Here is a 19,644-nt window from a genome sequence, read left to right as displayed (position 1 = left end):
TTACCAGAAAATGCAGATAAATATATATAGTAAAATTGTGTTCATTGTCATCCGTAATCAAGTGTAGCATGTTGTCATTACTGAAATTCGGTGGGATGAATCCCAGGACTGGAGTGTGGCTATTGATGGCTACAGGCCATTATTAGAAGGACATGGACCTGTTGGAGAGGGTCCAGAGGAGGCCCTGAAAATGATCAGAGGGGTGAAACGCCTCTGCTGTGAGGACAGGCTGAGAGAGTTGGGGATGTTCAGCCTGGAGAACAGAAGGCTCCGGGGAGACCTTATTGAGGCTTTCAGTACTTAAAGGGGGCTTATAAGAAAGATGGGGACAAACTTTTTAGCAGGACCTGTTACAATAGGACAAGGGGTAATGGTTTTAAACTAAAATAGGGTAGATTTAGACTAGTTGGATGGAAGGATTTTTTACAATGAGGGTATTGAGGCACTAGCCCAGGTTGTCCAGAGAGGTGGTAGATGCCCCATGCCTGGAAACATTCAAGACCAGGTTGAATGGGACTCTGAGAAACATGATCTAGTGGAAGATGTCCCACTGATAGCAGGGGGGTTGAACTAGATGGCCTTTAAAGATCCCTTCCAATCCAAATTATTCTATGATTCTGTGATAATTGATTCCTTATCCTATTTTAGCCCCAAAACTACCAGTGTTATTCCAGGCCTCAAAACATTTCAGTTACCAGCAGATGGTAGACTGCCAGCAGAGATGTGATGATCTGATCCTAGACCGCCAGTGGAGATCTCATACTAATGGTTGTGTGAGGGAAACATTCTGTTGACAGCTTCATGTGATACACCTCTTCATTTTGTCATACTGTTAGCTCCAAGAAAGTCTGCAGTTGAAGCCCGTGGTAGCTGGATTGTCTTGAACTATCTCCATTATATGTGTTGTTTCTCTCAAAGGCATTATCTGTCAGTTTTGGTGGGCACTGAATGTCCTTCCTTATTGCCTTTACCAAAGAGCAGAGAGCATGAAAAAATGCCAGAAAAAAATCCTGCTTTTGCTCCACAGGTTTATAAGAATTCAAGTACGGAGTGTTCTGTGTGCTGTGAGGTGCCTCTTGGGCTCCTCGTGTCCCTTGCCATTTTGCCTTCAGTCCTAAAGTGTCTTAAATAAGAGCCATCTACAGAGGCTGGAAAATCTTGGTCTTGCTTATTACAAAGGTGGTGAGATGGTCTGAATTTGTAGATGAAGTCAATCCAGAGTGCAACAGCGATGCTGCCTGCACTGACGGGCAAAGTCAGAAGCCAGATATGTAAGAATATTCTTACCTCTACATTCTAAAAAATGATGAAAAAGGTAATTTTTTTCATTTTTTTTTGTGGCAGCGGAGATTTTTTTCCAATCTTAAAAGCACCACACAGCTGACGAGACATCAGCTGTGGATCTGTTTTGGCAAGTGCAGAGGCTCAGACTCTGTTCTTGTAATTGAGTCAGAGGAAAAGAGGAACTGCTGCACGTCTGACACTTAAATTCCAAGTGTGAGTTCATCTAACTGTAGGTTCAAGTTAGTTTTCCTTTGTACCATTAAGTACATTATTTAATGAAATGTTTTAGTTCTGTGAAGAAGGCATCAGTTCATAATAAAGCTGCAGTGTGCTCCCTGGTCTTAGACCTGACATCGTTTCATATTTAATGTTAGGATCTTGTTTTTCTAACGTGGTTTCACTGAAGTGTTTGGAGACTGTAAAATAACAAACTCGACGGTGTCGAGGGTTCTCAGGAGATCCTCAGTTTGGTGGGTACAACTTGGGGTCTTAATGAAAGAAGACATAATTTTCAGAAATTTCATTCCAGTTTCCAGCTTTGCTGACATTTTCACTACCTTAAGTGGCAACAGCCCCTTCCGCAGTCAGGTTTGGGTTAGAAATCCTGATCATTACATATTTACAGATCTTACAAGGGAAAGAATAAACAGCATGTTTCTTCAGCCATGGTCTAACAAACATTTTCGTTACGCAATAAGTAGTTCTATAACATTTTCTGAAACAATTCCTGGTTTTGTGTAGCCAAATTTTAAAAATATTTATTTTTAAATATTCATGTTTGCTACATCCAGAATGAGAACCAAGGATCTACTGACAGGCAGCTGTTTCTGGTCTTCTCTTTCTCAATATTTCAGTGTTGAAACGTCATAGAGCTTTGAAGGGTGGAGAAAAACTCTTTCGGTTGAAGAGCAATCTGTTTAGTTTGGAGAAAGGCTAAGCTGTTTAACCCAAATGGATGTTTCTACATGGAGAAAATAATTAGTATTAAATTCACTGTTTCATTAATGACAATCAGTAATAATAAAAGCCGTTCAAAATGGAAACCAGGCAAATTCAACTACAAATAAAGCTCTCATTTTGATCAATTAGACTGATCAACCGTTAGAAAAATCTGCCAAGCAATGGATTTAATAACCATTTTTTAACGTCCTCAGGACTGGATGTCTTTCTAGAATATATTCTTTATCTATACGCGCAACAATGAGCTTAATATAGATTCTACTGAGTCAGAACCCTTGACATGTGGGAGGTTCCATCCAATAGTTAAATCATCTCGTTAACCTTAAACTCTGCTAATTGTATAAAGTTGCAGTGGGTTGGGGGAAGAGCAGCAAAACAGTAGCTTACAGATTGAGAGAATCGATTTTTGAGATCAAAATGTTAAATATGTACAGTTTGGCACATGAAGACGTGAGAACATAAATCTGCAAATATTTATAGATGTGCTGGGAATATTTAGCGTAATTGAAAAGGTTTGAAACTGGGAGAAGTCAGATGAGGACAGTTCTTGGAATATGTACAAAGACCTTTTAGCAGTAAAATGGATAATCTGACTTTGTCATCTACAGTTAGTCTCGAAAGCTTCCTTTTTTGAGAATTTAATAAAAATTCAATTGAGTTAAACCTTATTGAAAACACAGTGGCACCTACGGAGGTGCTCTAGATGGTTGTTTTGCTCCGTTGCTCTTGGTGTTTGTCAGTGGATTTCGGGGAAGGGGGTTGTCATCTGGCCCACCGTCGCCTGTCGTGCTGCTCTTCGCTTCCCGCTGGCTCCTTTGGAGCTGGGAGGTCGTCTCTGCCTGTTGAAAGAAAAAAAGAAAAGAAGCAAACACAAGCGTGGATGTGAACCCACTCTGTGATTTCAGTTGATGGGGACACTGAGCTGAGTCAGGATGTAGATAACGCGCCACCCCGCCCCCCCCAGGGCATTTCTTGTTTAAACTGCCTTGAAAAGTGAGCTAGAAACAGAACTGCAATAAGATTATTCACTGGAGTGAGCCGTCATTAGAGCGTGGCAGCTGCATCTGGTTTTTTAATAGTGTTAAATGTTACTGAAGAATATCGTCTGCTGTCATTTCAGAGGAGACTGGAATAGCGATCGCAATACCCCTGAAAGAAATTTCTAGATTACAGTCTAATTGTCTCTTGCCTTAAGTTCCCATGGCCCCAATTTTGTTGACTATTTTTGGAGTCATAACTGTCATCGTAAGGTTTTTAGAATACAGCGTGATTCATCGTTCTAACTTTTGTTTGAGTTAGATCCTGAATTCTGCAACAGAGGGTAGCAGAAATTAATTTATACAATAAATCTTCAAGACACTATTGAATTAACTCGATTTTCAGGAAAAGATTAAGAATTCTTATTTTTTTCAGTGTTTGAAATGAGTATTGACTTAATTTTGCATGTTATTTTGAGACCTTCAGATTATAAATCACCCAACTGAAAAGAACTTTCTTGGTAATTCTAGTTTTTGCATTTACAAACAAACTTATAGATTTTTGCATTACTTGTAAAAGAAAATCTACAACATGAAATTTATGGTAGATTATCCTAAAGGAAACCTCATGGACAAATAAGGAAGATCAGTGAAATGGAAAATGTTTGCACAGTGTGATTTTTAGTGTTCTTTCACTTAGACTTTCAAACCGTTTGTTTGACCCAGGCTTATTTTCTTTCCATTAGCAGTGGAAATGCCAGATGGAAAGAAGAGTAAAACCCTTTCAAGAACTTTTGTTCTTTATCCTAGAGTCTATATACAGTCCAGTCCAGCTTTAATTCCTTTTCATTTGATTTGGACTTTTTAACATAATGCAATCATTTGTATATCATTCCGTTCAGAAAAGATAAATGTTGTGTTTGCGGTTTTCTGAATAATGTTATATTTTATTTTCTAGGGAAATTAAATTTGTAGGATCACTTTAACTGTTTCCCCCCTCCCCCCTAGGTAAATTTTGACTGATTTCAGCCAGCTGTATAGAGAAAAGTTAAATATATTCCTGGTCAGAGAAGAGATATCCTAATTGATGTCCCAGTGAGGAAAGACAGAAGCATGAGTTTAGCAGTTCCCTGCTCTGTTCCCTGAACCAGCTGGCACGGAGGAGCTCAGGACCAGCCAAAACCATTGCTCTGCCCCATGTGACCCAGGGCTGGGTGGAGATGCTCTGGGTAGTTTAGGTGGAGTGGAGGATGAGGTACGATAGGAGTCTGATGGGGGAGGTAGGAATGTGGATATATAGGAATTGAGATTTTTTGAGATGCAGTAGTGCATTTCTGTCCCGTGTTCTGTGTCCAGAAGAATCTCCATGAGGAGTTGGTTATTTGGGTCTTGCAGAAATGAGAAACACTGTACTAATTCGTGTAGTTTTTGTGTGTTCACGTCCGTGAAGTAAAACTAGATGGTGGTTTGATTTAATGTGTATTAATGTGTGATCATACCATGCTATCCCAGTAGATAAAAAAAACACAGCCACACAACCAAACCACCCAAACACAACCTGACTTATTTCAGATGTCTTTGACCCAAAATTTAAAAGGAGTTAGTAACAGCAAAATGACCCAAAACGTCTAAAAGGACTGGGATGCCACTGGTGACCCTGCACGTTGTGTGAAACGTTGAAGATGGAGTTCTCCACCTTCCCTGGTGTTGAACATCTACTTTACTAGACTTAGAGGACTCAAAATCCACTCAAAGTGTATTTTTTTTCCCAATAACTCACCCTCTACTTCTCTCCCCAACCCACAAAACTATTATGTGGTCGTAGATAGTTTGCAAAAGTAAGAAGAAATTGGGTAAGTGTGGGATAATCTTTCCCAGTTCCAGGAATCTGTGGCTTATGACTAGAGTTTCTGAGCCAAAAATTTCAGCAGGCCATTATGGTATATAATTTAATAATCTTTAAATCCATTCATTATTTTGAGTGTTTTAAGTTTTTAAAAGCTTACATACTTCTTTTAAAAATTAATTTACTTAGTCTGGAGGCCAGGGTTAATGGTCTAAGATTTACTCTGTTGCCTTAATATCTTTAAAACAATATGACGTTGGAAATTTGTCTGTGGTTTGAGCAACAGATTGCTGACTGGGCTTACGTGTAGTAGATCAGCAAAGTCACATTGGGGTTCCTTTATCACACCTGCATGATTGTGATTTGCCTCTCAAATCTCATTCACTGACACTTTGAGAGAGGTTCTTTTAATTCCTGTCTCACAAAGGACGGCCTTCTGTAATTTCACCTGTAGTGAAAGTTGCTATGAATAATTAATCTGGCTTTCTTGCCAGGTCTTTGTTTTCCTGGAACTTTCACGCAGATCATAACTCATCATCATCAGTTCTACACAATCCTACTATTAAAAAAGAAATTAAAAAAATCTTATGCCAGTTTACAGATCTTTAGCAAATTGTTCTTTAACAACTTGAGGGCTTCTTTTTTTCCCTTCTACCTTTATTATGGTGTTACCTCTGATTTTCCAGAGCTTATGCTTTGTCTTGGTTTCTTTACTTGGATACAGCTTTCTGTATTTGAAGCTTGCTGTTTTAATTAAAATATTTTTTGTAACCTTTAATTGTGTTTGATTTTCATTACTCCAGTAGCCTCTTTGATACTGTATTTACTCTGAACATCTAGTGCTATCTTTTTCTACTATCTTATTGTTACCTTCAGTCTTTTCATACTTGTATTCTTCTAAGTTTTCAAAGTACTGTAATAATTCTGTAATTTTGTTTTTTTTATTAAAAATTTCCCTGGAGAATTAACTTAAAATTGACAAGGAAAGAATTATTTCCCCTATATGTCTATTTTGTGTAGCGTTTGAAGAGGATGAGATCAATGTCATGATGATGAATAATTCTCACTGCATAGTCCAAGGGTTTGTACTTGGGAAGTTTTAGTAACAGGGATGGTGTTTAGTCCTGAAGGGCTGTGGGTTGTGTAGAACCTTTATATTTATGGCACGAATTGTGTTATTTACAAAACTCTGGTTCTGCTGCCAAAAGACATTGCACGAGGCTTGAATGTGATTTCGGACAATTGTTTGGTTTTGCTATGGGATAAATAAAAAATTCCTTCTATGTGGAATTTTGTAAACATGGTCTACACTAGAAGTCTCTCTTGCAGATCATAACTTCTTATCTGCTGGAGAGGCAGAAGTTTGCTGTGTCTTCACGGGTCTCATCCCATTCTCCCAACGAGGAGATGGAAGCCAGGCCTTTTTTTTTTTTTTTTATTCTCTCTTACTGGTAGCAGGGCAGCTACTGACTCGAATACTGTCCTTCCAGCCATTTCTTTCTTGTGAGCTGTTAACGAAGGGAGTTTCTAATAAGAGCTCTGACTCCGTAGTTGTTCTAAATTCTTGAGTTTTGACATGTTTGCTTCGGGCACTCAGCTACCTTTGTGCATTTTTTCTATATTCAGTATTCATTGGGGTTTTACCCAAAAAGAGTGAAAAACTCTTTAAATATATATAAAAACTGCCTCCGCCCCGACTTCTGCTTTTTACTTTTGCTAAGGGGGATGCTACGTCCCCAGGCTGTGCTTCTTGTCATTTAGTGCCTGATTGCATGTGACATTGCTGTCACCTTAGTGACCTGAACCTTCACCTCCCCTGCTTGTCCTAAGAGGGTTCCCACCCCGAGGTTTGCAGGGTAGCAGCACAGTTCCTCCTGTGTGTGCTCTGAACATGATACCTCTTGATTTTTCAGGAGAGAGTTGTGTTACGTACCAGAGAGCCTGTTTCCGAAGTAGAAGAGCAGTTTGTAAACTCTTGCAACTCTTGAGTTTCATTGCCTTCGGAACTGCTGGTGTTTGAGTTTAATTGTAAATTATTATGCAATAGGATAAATATGCTTGGGTTGCCTGACACACACAACTGTATCTTAGTTTGGATATGCATGGATATGATGGCTCTGGTGGCTCTGATGGCTCTCACCTTATCAACATATTCCTCTTTAGTCCTGTTTGGGGACCTTCTGATTTCATGTGATTTCTCTCTTTAATTAACGCTGCTGATGGGTCCTACTTCTGACACAACACAAGTTGCTTCTCCCTTCTCATTGATAGCAATCGTGTGGGATGAGATGATCCCTAATCTTTGTACAGTAGCTATACTACTTTATCCTGGAATTCACAATAAGTCACCTAATTTTGTTATATGTGCATTTAAACTTCATTGGTGGCTAAAGCTAAATTGTAGTGATGCTCAAGGCTGGGATTTTTTGCTGTTGTTAAGTAGCTTCTTAGGAAGTTTAGAATTTCAGAATAGCTGGATGAAGCGTTATTGCAGCTGTATGATTGCATTTGGCATTTTGGTATCTGGTTCTGGTATTTTTCCATGTGTGTTGTATTATAATCACTCAATGCTGCTATTTGTGCTGAGTTTCACAAGGAAGAAAAGTTTATAAGAAGAATAAAAATTTACAAGAAAGTTTCTTCTCTGCAGCTTTGTCAGTATTATTTCCTAAGCTTATCAGAAATGCAGTTGGTGTATTTGTATTTAATGTTTCTAGGTAAATTTGGATTTGAAGGACAGTAGCTGAAAAATACAAGGTTTTCTTTGTGAGATGCCTGTGTTTGCCTTTTTTACAGCAGGGACAGAGTTGTCTGAGTAGTTGGTGTCATGGAAAAGTGCTCGAGTTGCCACCTTGCTTTGGTGGCAGACAAACCAGCTGTGCTGGTAAATGGAATTGCTCCCTGACACTGGGCAGTTTTTACTTGTAAATTTGTTTCCTGATAAGATAATGTCAAGGTAATTTGAAATAATGAAATCATTTCACATGAATGCTCAAAGAAATGGAAAAAAGAAATCTATGGCTTTTTTCCATAGAAGTGAAACTGAAAGCTGTGAAATCAGAATGTATACATGTCATCAAAATCTGTTTAATATGGTGCAAGTTGTAACTGTCATGGACCTTCTTCTCTTCAGGATATATACATCTGTTGAGTTTTAGTAAAAAAAATAAATAGAAAAATCCAGTTATTACAAAAAGAAAAGTTATTTCTAGCAAAAGAGTAAGATACTCTTATAATTAGAGTAGGGTATAATATCTATGTGTGAAAATCTATGTATATCTATGCATGTATGTTTATAATTAATGTATAAATATTAACTCTGATAGATGTTTAATTCTGTGGTACGTTAATGAAATTGGGCTATTGTTTTTCCTCCCATCTGAACAGCACCCGGCAGTGCCACCTACTTCTTGATGTCTTCAATTCTACAGAACATGAGTTGACCATCAGCGCTAGGAACAACGAAGATTTAATCCTGCATGCTGGGGAATGTCAGCGGTAAGTGCTGTCGGTATTAAAATGGCCCTCTTTGTAATCCTAGTATTTATTTTATTTTTATGCAATTGATGATATTTGTGGCCTAATTGTCTTTTAAAATATTGTTCTTATGTCAAAGAATATAAAAGTTTTACTTTCTTTAAGGCGCGTCACTGAGTTCTAGCAATATCTCAAGTGAATTTATGTTGTCTATGAAACTAGTAACACTGAAAATAACAAAATACAAAATAGTTGGTTCTGAGGTGTAAAGCTCATTTAACTTGTTTTTGGAGAATGTTTTAATATAGTTTTCATGTGCTCTGAATGTAGTTCTGATGTTAAAATGGTATCTCACTAGTTCGTTATCCTTTCCCAGTTTTAAATAGTCTTTTCTTTATGTGGTTCCCCAGCCATTTCGTCAGGTTTTGTAGAAAGAAAACTGCAGGAGAGAAAAATAGAATTGAAGAAAAAGCAATCACAATCTCTGGGGAAAAAATATTACAGGTTAAGTAGGCTGTTATGTGTATTGATTCTTACAACCCCACTGTGGTGATGTAAAGATCATTTGTAGCAAACTATAACCATTATTTGCCGTAATATATCTGCCTACCATTCCTACTGCTGATGGGACCCTAGTTTTCTTTTTTTATCTCCATCAGATGACGATTACGCCTAGATGACACCATTTTCATCTTTAAAAGATGAGACTGAAAAAACGAAATGTTTCCATTTGGTCACGGGCTGTCTGCACAGTTCTCTTCCTTGGGAGAGTTGTGCTGCAATTTTAAACGACGCAATTGATAAATTTATTTAAAGAGAGATACATTAATGCCTTCAAATCTCAGTCTGAATATTAAGTTCAAAGTAAAAAAGCATGAATTGCAAGGCCTGCAATTGTCAAAAAGAAGTACAGAATATGTAACAATAGCAGTAAATTCAGAATGTTTTTTGCTTTAGTCTTTTTACTACGATAAAATACATTGACTCTAACCAAGGCTGAATTTTCTCAATTTTACTTTATCAACGAATGGCCAAAAATATCAGTAACATACAGTGCTTTTTCCTTTTATTTAGGAAAAATTGGGTTATTTTTCTTTATTTTAAAAGCATTCTCAATATTCCTCAAAATGTTCATGTCCTTATCTGTACAGTTTCGTAATTTTGTTTTTCTGCCTCATGCTATTTCCCATCATTTTTGTAGTTGGTAAACTCCTTGAAATTTTTCTCTCCCAACTTTTGGGACAATATTATAAACCTTTTCAATAAGTCTTTTGAAACACTCATTTATCAAGGCAGATTGTGTATTTTTTTTGGCGAGTATTTAACCTTTTAAGGATAATGATTTTTATTCTTGCTGCAAAGTATTTTATTGTTTTACTCTTGGTTAGAAGTTGCACTGAGTTTTCTGTCAGTTCTAAACTCATTTGTTATCTGTTTCTTGAATAAGAAGTGCTTTTAATTGTCAGAATGTGTATGTAGGTCCTATGTTGCTTAGAGTTTTTATTTTTATACACTGGACAGTAATTAGCTTCCTCTTCCTGGCAAAGTGCTTTCGTTAATTTTACTCACCCAATCCCATTAAAGTAATTCTCTATCTTGCCCCCTTTTTCTGGAGCAATGGTCAATGGTTCTAGGTCTTTCTTTTTAAACACAGGACAATCATTCTCAGGAGTTTACATTTGAACCAAGTGTTTTCAGGCCAGATATAGAATGCTTTTCAACAGAGCCTACTCTTAGGGTCTCCTTTTATGATTTTTTTTTTTTTCTTATCTTTAGACATCAGGTTTTTGTTCATATCTGATTAAATTTAAAGAGGGGCTTTTAAGTTGAGTTCACGTTTTTTCCCCTTTCCCTGTACCTTCTTGATTCCATCCTCATTCTTAATGTTTTTCTCATTCCACTTTTATTTAGATTACAACCTTTTTTTTTTTTTTTTTGCCAGCTTTGGTCATTCTTGCTTCCTTTTGTAATTTACTCTCCCTCTATTCATCACCATCATTTTGAAATCTGTCCTGACAAAGCGTAGATAGCAGGAAATTGTTTTCTTCGTTCCTCTTCTTATTGCTGGAGACTGTAAGTGTTTTCATATTCTCTGCCTACAGACCTACAAAGAAGGATAATGCAGCATCCTGCTTACTCTTGCCTCTTTGCTTCCTGCTTTTATTTTTAGAATGTAAAGTAACTTGGAAGTCTCTGGTGTGTTGCTTCTCTTTCCTATATTATGGAGCCATCGCTGTAGAATATAAGTTTTGTCCTCCTGTGTCTTTTGAGAGGGAATTTGTGGGAATTTGCAGGGGATTCTTCCCTTACTTTTAAGTAAAATGAAGAATGATGGTGGAAGGCTGTGGATGCTGCACTTATTAAAGCACTTTCCCTAACATACTTGATTTATGACTAAGGTCCACAACTGACTATGCTGCTGGAAATGGGGAGGGTGTAGGAGATGGAACCAGAAATGCCAGAAAAAAGTCTGGGATGATCAGTAGACAAATACTGGCTGAGTCCATGCAGGGCAATCCTTGGTATCCATTTTATGGTATCCATATTATTTGGTGCTTTCCAGCTCCTTCCTGTTCTCTGGCTTATTTATATTTATGCAAAATGGATCAAACACATAGAATATTTCCCACTTCTTTTACTTAAGGTCTGAAGTGAAGTTTACTTCAATTAATGTAGAGATAGGGAAACAATAGCCATTACAATAGCGCTGCATGCGGTATGTAAAATTGGTATTATATTATTAACGAAAAGTGACGTCTTCAGGCCATTAAAATACTGTCTGGACAATATATGGCTTTTTGTACAGTAAGATTATTCTGCTGACTAGTAAAGATTATCATTTTAGTTTTCACAAAACCTTAATCGTACAATTTACTGTAATTTTTAGGCCATTGATTGGTGTGTGCCCTGTAACTGTTCTCAGATATGTATGTAAGTAGCGTTTCTGAGAGGCACCATACTTTGCTCCCCATCATTTTATAGTAAGAAATGATAATTTGGGCTCAGTGATAATTTTGCTCACTCATTTCTCTGTCTTTTATCATTATATTTTCTGCGGAAACACAAATGGAAAGGATCAGCCTTTTATTTTTTCCTGTATCCCAAGAGGTTACTTAGTGATCTTCGTACTCCCCTTTTTGGTTTCCATATGATTTGAAATGTTCCTTTTTTTCTTGTTACGTGACAATTAGTGATACGACTTTGAGGCCTTTTGTTCTCAGAAGACTTGATGGTGAGGAGAAAGAACTTAGAATTTAGAGGAGAGAAGGAAAAGGAAGGAAATTTACCCTCCCTTTCCTGTGGGGTGGCCTGTTGAAGAGAAGAGTGGGGTAAGGGTTTTGGAGGGTCCTTCAATGAAATCCTGGAAATATAATTAGGTTTCATGACAAAATTGGATTCAAAATCAAATTATTTTTTGCTGCTTTACACCTACAAGACTTGCTTAACCTTTAAGACGCTCATATATAATATATTGGTAAAAATTCACCAATATATTGGTGAATATAGTGGAAAACTGGTATCCTGCCAAAAAGTAGTCAGACAAGTAGCTCTGCTGAAGCTCCGGATGCAGGGAGTGATGCTCAGACATTGGCAGTGTCTTCAGTTAATAACAAATATGTTTGATATACCACACTGTGGTGTCAACATGTTTTATTAATCTATCCGGTTGAATATACTTCATGTGATGATGAGGGAGACAACTTTGATAGATGCTGTTGGAAAGTTCAGCCTTCGGATGCTTTGCTCCACCAGCAGAGCCCTTCCCTCTGCAGGGCTGTTTCTTGAAGCACTCAACTACACACTGTTTGTTGGAGGGGCTTTGCTCTGAATGTAGAAATGTTTTGAATGTCATCAGCAGTACAACTGAACGTGTTTGTCCCGGCGATGTGGCACTCAACAGTTGTTCTGAGACACAAGAATATAGCAGACAGCTCCGGGAGGGGAATTGTATTATGGATGTTAACAAAAAAGTGTTGCCACTAGAAGTGATTTTAATTTATTGAAAAACTTGGGGATGGTAATTATTGTGTTTCTTACTTGATTATCAAACCATTAAAATTAAATTTCACGACAACCCTCATTTATGCATAAATCACTTCATAATTTATGGTAATAGATATTATCTCATTATGTGCCCCAGGATATCTCATTTTGTTCCACACACCCTGCTTTGCCTTTACGTTTCTATTCTGTGCGTGGTGTGTCTGGCATTTGGGAACAGCAAACATCATCACCAGTGCAAGATTTATCATGGTGATGATGGTCTGAGTAGATCAATCCTCTCATCTGTCCTTGTGGTGCAACACAACTGAATTAAAGCCTCCCATGTACATGAGACTCCACAGATGGTGACTGTAGATATAACACTTTCAGATTAAATGAGATTTTTCAGACTGTTAACCATCCCTGGAGGTATTTAAGAAACGTGTAGACATGGCTCTTCAGGGCATGCTCTAATGCCCAAGATTATTGGTTTGTAGTGGGATGTTGTGTGGGTGGGTGATGGTTTTGGTTGTTGTTGTTGTGTGTTTAGGGGGTGGGTGGTGGTTTGTTGTTTGTTTGGTTTTTGGTTTTTGTTTTTGGTTTTTTTTGTGTGGTTGGACTCGATGATCTCTGAGGTCCCTTCCAACCACTACGATTCTGTGATTCTGTTTTGGTCTTGGTGTGAGGAGCGTAGGGATTAAAGCTTTGGACTGCCCAGGAATAGGGCTGGGGTGAAGAGTTAAGAAATGGAAAGCAAACAGGACCTGGGTAGGAAGAAGCTGGAGAAAAGGGTCAGATGGTATCAGTCATGGAGAAGCTGTGAAGGATCATTCAGGCATCTTCCCAAGCAAGAGAGGATGTCTTCTCCACTAGATGCTGAAATGAAATCTAACATTTTCTGAGAGTTGTATTTCCTGGAGAACAGTAAGTAGTTCTGAAGCTTCTGAAAAGGTGTTTCACCTGTACAGACCATCATACGTGAGGAAATCCTCTTCTTGGTAATTCAAATGGCAGAGGCTTTTGTGCAAAAGGGACAGGTTCTACCAAGTACCGGTGATCCATGTGAATGCCCATGTGAAATAACATGGTGGGATTTTTAATTTTTTAATCTGGAAGTTTGTGAGGGAAAAAAAAAAACAAGCTGAAGAAATATTACTGTAGCAAAGTCAACACTTGGAAGTTAAGAACTGCCAAACTTCTTGCTGGGTCGTCAGTTCCAGCCTCTTCGCAGAGTTAGAAGGTTAAATGAGTGAGTTTACTTATAGATACCCACTACAGTAATTTTTGTTGCTTTTTTTTTTTGAAGTCAGAAGTATAGCTGTTTTTCTCATTTTTGATAACTAGACTTGTGTGTGTACTGACTTCATCTATTTTTAAATAATCTTTTTGTTATGTTCTAATGAGTCGAGAATAATTATAGAAACAAATTATTATTTTCATTTTTATACCTCTCATCACATAATATGTTTTTTTTTCCACCCATGGAAAGTAAAGAATTTTTTAAAAGTCCTTTGCCTGCATACTATTAATGAGGGCCATTGACTACTGCTTAATTATTTTACTGAAATGCATTTAATAATTGAGCTGTGAAGTCTTTGATGCGGCATACTGCAATTTCTGCAGTATTAGTTAACAATGCACATATATATTAAAAACATTTTGAAATAAGTCCTCTTCCAGAGCGTATGAGAGTTAGGAATTCTGCCCACTTATAAACACTAAGTTCTCTTAATCAATTTATTGTCCATGTGTAAGTAAATCATGATTGTTATTTGTCGTAGCTGCCAAGTTAGTGTTTAATTTGTGCTTTTGTTTATGAGAGGGCATGTGCTCTGTAGGAGAGATTCATGATTTTTTCCTTACGTCGCTGGTACAGTTTATGTTTTAAAGACAAAGCTGCTACAACTGAGGCTTTACATGCTGTTATCAAGAGAAAACAAAATTTCACGGCAATTTTCTTGGGTCTTCATGTTAAATCCATGGCAAGCTGGAAGTCTCTGAGATACCTTCAGGTCAAATTGAAAAACCATCAAATGCTGTATTAACTAGAACATGAAATTTTCAGTTTCACCTGCTGTTTTCAGGGTAATCACTTTTATTTTGTCTTTTACTTGGCATTTGTTAAATACTCATTTAATTTTTTAAGGCTTGCCTTTTTTTTTTTTTATTTTTTTCTAATAGCCAAATCAGGTTTTGCAGGTTTTACAACAACAAATATGTGAATAGATTCCTGTTCCTGGCTCTGTTCCCTCCCCAGTGCAATATCATCCTTTTGTCCTGAATATGGTGTTACGGTGTATTTCTATAGGCAATGTGCAAGAGAATCTCTTTCCTGTGATTTTCATTTGAATTCAGCATTTCTGTTTCTGTCAAAACTACACATATTTGGAACACAGATAAACCTGCCTTCTGTAATTGCTGGTATGGAGTCTTTCTCCCTATTCTTAGCTTTGTCTGTGTGAGGTGTTTCTCCCCTTTCCCAGCTTCATTTGAAAGACTCAGTGTATTCCTTATACAAATTGGAGGGTGCTACACTGGGTAGGGAACTGCTTTGATATTCTATGACTTCTCAGAAAATCTTTCTCTTCTTCTTACTTCTTCAAAAGTAGGTCTAGGCAATTTGACAGTTTTTCTAAACCTGGGATGGCTAACTGGCTGGATCTAGCCTGTGTGGCAATTTTTCTGACCTCTTTGGACATTGACTTGACCTCAGGAGACCCAATTTGCACTATTTCTAGCAGCTGGGGAAACGGGAGGTTGGTGAGTGCAGGCCAAGTTTGTCTCTGACAGGATTTATTAAGTTTAATAGGGTACAGCATAAACACAGCTCGATAGGTTGGCTCTTAAACAAAATATCACACAGATACAGTATGAGTTTGCTATCCTAGATTAGATGGTCTATAAATCACTCAAAATCCAAAATAGCAATAGCAATCTTCATTTTCTCCTTAAATCATAAGTAGATCACAGGTTGTAGGAAGTGCAGGGTTCGAAAGCTCTCTCTTGAAAAATGTCAGAATAATTGATTTCAGAGTTCAGATTTCAAAAAGAGTTGGGGTAGGTGTTACTTGTTTTCATAGAAGAAACCAGACTTTTTCCTTCCTCCATTTCTTCAACTGGAAAAAATTATGTATTTATTGGAATTTTTGAATGCTGGGCACATTAGTGGAAGCACTTGTCAAAGTGCAGGCTTATTACAAAATTGGCTGAAGCGCGAATACTTTATTATTGGTTTTCATTTTTGTGCAAGGTACGTGGAAGAAAAAGTAACAATGTAAGAAAATCCATAAATGTTTCTTTGTTAGATAACAATGGAGCAACAGACTAAAAAAGAAAAAAAATACTGCTTCCTGAAGGAGGTCATAGTTGAGATGGCCTGTGCTTGCCCTTACTTCACACATATCGAAGCCAATAGAGCCATATTGTAGTTTCAGAAAATCATGTTTCAACATTAATGGATGGTGTAGAAAAGCAGAGAATGAAGGTGAATATTATCAATCTTTCACTTGGCATTAGTCTCCTCATTAGAATTAAAAAAATATGCCAATGAAATGACTCCATGGAAAATTTGGGGGTTGCCTATTCTTTTTCTGATGGGCTTTCTCAACCCTGAAAGAGAAAGGTTGTTTTTTCCACTGGTGTTTGTCAGTATTTCTGTAAAGTGGAAGCTTAATCAAAAGTTCTGTTTTGTCCTGAACCTGCTCAGTGATCAGCACACCTTTTAGTAGAGTCCAAGTTAGAAACCTGGCAATACCAAGTGAAACGATGGTGGACAACAAGAAGGTAAAAGGAGGTGTCACACAGATGATGAGCACAGACCAGTAGAAAGGTGCTTATCTGCAGCTCTACTAATACAGTTGGCATGGCCCAAATCTCTGTAAGACTTGCTTTGAGGACTAAATTCAAGGTAGGCTGCAAACATTGTTATTGCAGAGGTTATTTCAGAATTCTTTCTTACCTAGTTGACGTTGGGGCACTGCCTAACTCAGGCACAATGGGTGAAGGGATCTGTGTGGTGCCTGGGTGGGAGCAAGGATGCAGCAAATAACTCTCTTTTGCACCCTGCTGTGCTGCAAACATCAGTCTTTGTGGCCAACTTCCAGGTTGGCCCTGCTTTGAGTGAGGGGTCTGAACTGGATGGCTTCCAGAGGTCCCTTCCAACCTAAAATAGTCTTTGATTTTAAGATCTGCCTACGCATTGATAAACTCACTCTTTCTTCCCAAAGCCAACAGCGTTACGGGCACGTGTCCATATGAATTGGTTCTTCTGTCACTTTCTTTTGTCCTCTAAGACTCTTTCTGTCTTCCCAACATTTGTCCTTTTTATTTTTATTTTTTTTCTTTTTTCCCCTCCAGCAGACAAATTCCTTTCTTTAGTTGTTCTTCCTTTATTTTTCTGCTGTCACAGATGGCATAGTGCCAGTTTATGGTAAGACTCTTGGCCTCCACACTCTCATATTATTTTTAGCGTGTTATTGGGAGTAGCTTGTATTTGCACAACCCTCTTTCTTAGGTCTGATTAGATGCATTACTATTTCTGTTCACTTCTACCTAAAACCTGGTGCCTTGTTTGTTCATCTAACGTGATGTTCATCTTACAGATGAAAAATTGCTGTGGAATTTATTTTCCTGATAAATTCCTCTAATACGGTATTTGGAGACATGGGAATATGGAGTGAAGGGTGTACGGATGTGGAGAACCTTTAGAGGTTGTAGGTTCAAATGGTGAAGATAACTGAATAGTTCTACTCCATTTCCTAATTAACCGTCATCTTTATTTTCAGGGAAAACTCTACCTAACACTTTGCAGGACGTTTTTGTTCACGCTGCCAGTAAAAGAGTGAGCACTTGGGTGTAGGTACAGCTCCGGGTCACACCTGGTTTGATCAATATCTGTAGATAAATACATTAATTTAGCCTTATAGAACTGTCTGTATTTAGGAGCACTTGCTGTGTTTTGCGGCTGCGGTGACACGGTGACTGCATTAATGGGATGAAAGAAGATTGTCTTGAGTGGCTGCCAGTTGCGCCTGCTCTAATGGCCAAAGGATTTATTAAACTTACACTCTGATGTTGCACTGATTTGGCTTTCTGCCTGCTCTCTGATGTTCTGTAAAAGATCATGATGGTACAGCATAGATTTCCTGAAGTTGGAAATGAAAATACGTAATTCCTATTGATTTATTTTAGATGATCAAAAGTATAATTAAGATAGCTGTTTTCTCAGTCTTTCCTTCAAAGAGAACAGTCATTTAAAATTAGTGCTTCAGCACTTTTCTTCGGTCTTGATATCTGTTTACTTCTTCCTTCATTAACTGGAAACAAAAACTAAAACAACAGGGATCTGAAAAGATCACTGAAAGACGTTCTGTAAATGCTGTAGTATCTAAACCCTGCTTTTTATCACATTTTTGATTTGCAGTTGTAAAGGTGTCTCCAGAAGCTGGTGTGAAGTGGAGTCTTTGCTTTTTTTCCTCCTGATGCCACTGCACTAACTGGGATCGTAGGCAAAAAGTTGAAGCCTTCTTTGGAACAATGCAGGGATTTATAGGTTCTAAGACCAACATTCTGATAAATTTGAATACAATGTATGATTTTCTCTATGGGAGTGAATAATCTTGGTAGGGAATGGAGTCATCTTAATGGCCACTTTGTCTCCACTCCAGCCTACTCTTTCCATGGCTGGATCTTCCCAAGGGAGAGCTTCACCCACATTGGCTTGGTGAGCTCTTGGTCCACAGTGCAGTTTTCAAAAATGCATACTGCTTCTTATTTGTTTTCTCACAGCTGACATCTGTAATAAAAATGAAGAGTTCTAGTCTAGCTTTGGATTTTTAAAAAATATAACAGAAGGTTCTCCAACAAGATATGGGAGTTGTTCAATTTTCTGGGCCTCGGAAGGACTGTTACTTGAGGGAGAGGGACTCTAAATGTGAATCCTGTAGTACTTTGATTTCTGCCCAGTGTGGCAGGTGTGTTTAAAACCTCCATATATACACTTTTCAAATTACTCCTTGTCTTATATAGTGCTTTCAGGGTATGAAAGATCCCGACATTATGGAAACATTCCAGATTTAATATGTTGCATCTTAAGTGAGTACTCTCAGGAAAGAGGGTGGCTTGTAATAAAGAAGGTTTATTTCAGTTTTTCTTTTTTACGTCTGCATCAGATAAGTGTGCTGAATTGGGAAAGAGTACAAACCATTTTATTCAGGGAAATTGTAGCTCATAAATCCATTGCAGTTCTGTTCAAGGAGCTAACCAGCTTGTGGATAAGGAAGATCTACTTAATATAAGTGTTGGCGTCCCCACCAAAGGTTGACAGAGGATCCAAGCAGCTGTGGGATAAGAAGGCAAAGTCATTAATTGGTAAAGAGAAAGGTGACAAGGAGTAAATAATCAGTTTTTATTGTAGACGTCAAGTCATTATTGGAGCCTTTCTGGGACCTGGGGCAGACTCTGAGCTGCTCAGCCTCTTACAGAAGGACAAGGGGATACATTGGGAGGTGAACTTCAGCCTCAATAAATCCAAAATGATGAACAGGATGGACAAAGAAGCCAAACTTTAAATGGTGAATGCTGAGCTCTGAGCTGTCTTTCACCTCTTAGGAACTGGATGCAGGTTTCAATACACCCCTCTACGAAAATGTTGCCTGGGCTTCTGTAGCAGTTGAATTCAAAACACCCGTCTTTTTGAGCAGATGTAGGATGTTTCCACTTCTTTGGTATGATCTCACTTAATGAGAAGGTGATACTTGAAAAACTATTCCAGTTGAAAGAAAGTGCTAGGAAGATAATATCTGTAAAATGGAAGCTGATACGACCAAGGAATGTAGATGCTGTTACACTTCAGGTAAAAAAAAAAAAAAAAAAAAAAAAAAAAAAAAAAAAAAAAGGGCCCAAAAGGTGAACAAACCAAAAAACAACCGTCACCCAAGGGGGTGGAAGTGAATAATGAAATGGCTGCAGAAGGTGCTCTTGGAAGTGGAGAGTTGGTCGGTCAGGCAGCTGTGCCCGGGGCAGAACTCACTGGAAATGGATGGCCTCCAGCGACACCCCCCCAAATCAGCATGGGATGGCAACACTCAAACCACTCCACCTCCACCGCACTGCACG

The 19,644-nt window shown here is 38.1% G+C and overlaps 1 protein-coding gene across 4 annotated transcripts in view; it reads left to right on the top strand.

Annotated features, from left to right (window-relative positions):
- The window catches only part of TRAPPC9 (trafficking protein particle complex 9), a 494,648-nt gene that overhangs the window by 165,326 nt on the left and 309,678 nt on the right, over positions 1 to 19,644 (top strand). For all 4 annotated transcript variants that reach the window (XM_014965614.1, XM_014965611.1, XM_014965613.1 and 1 more), the window contains one exon: positions 8,455 to 8,565. In XM_014965614.1, the coding sequence (XP_014821100.1) occupies positions 8,455 to 8,565 (111 nt within the window). The remainder of the gene's footprint in view (positions 1 to 8,454; positions 8,566 to 19,644) is intronic.

The sequence above is a fragment of the Calidris pugnax genome, unplaced genomic scaffold (assembly GCF_001431845.1).
Source record: "Calidris pugnax isolate Ruff unplaced genomic scaffold, ASM143184v1 scaffold41, whole genome shotgun sequence".
Lineage (NCBI taxonomy): Eukaryota > Metazoa > Chordata > Aves > Charadriiformes > Scolopacidae > Calidris > Calidris pugnax.
The sequence above is the reverse complement of the archived record's forward strand: the minus strand, read 5'-3'. Positions and strand labels throughout refer to the sequence as shown.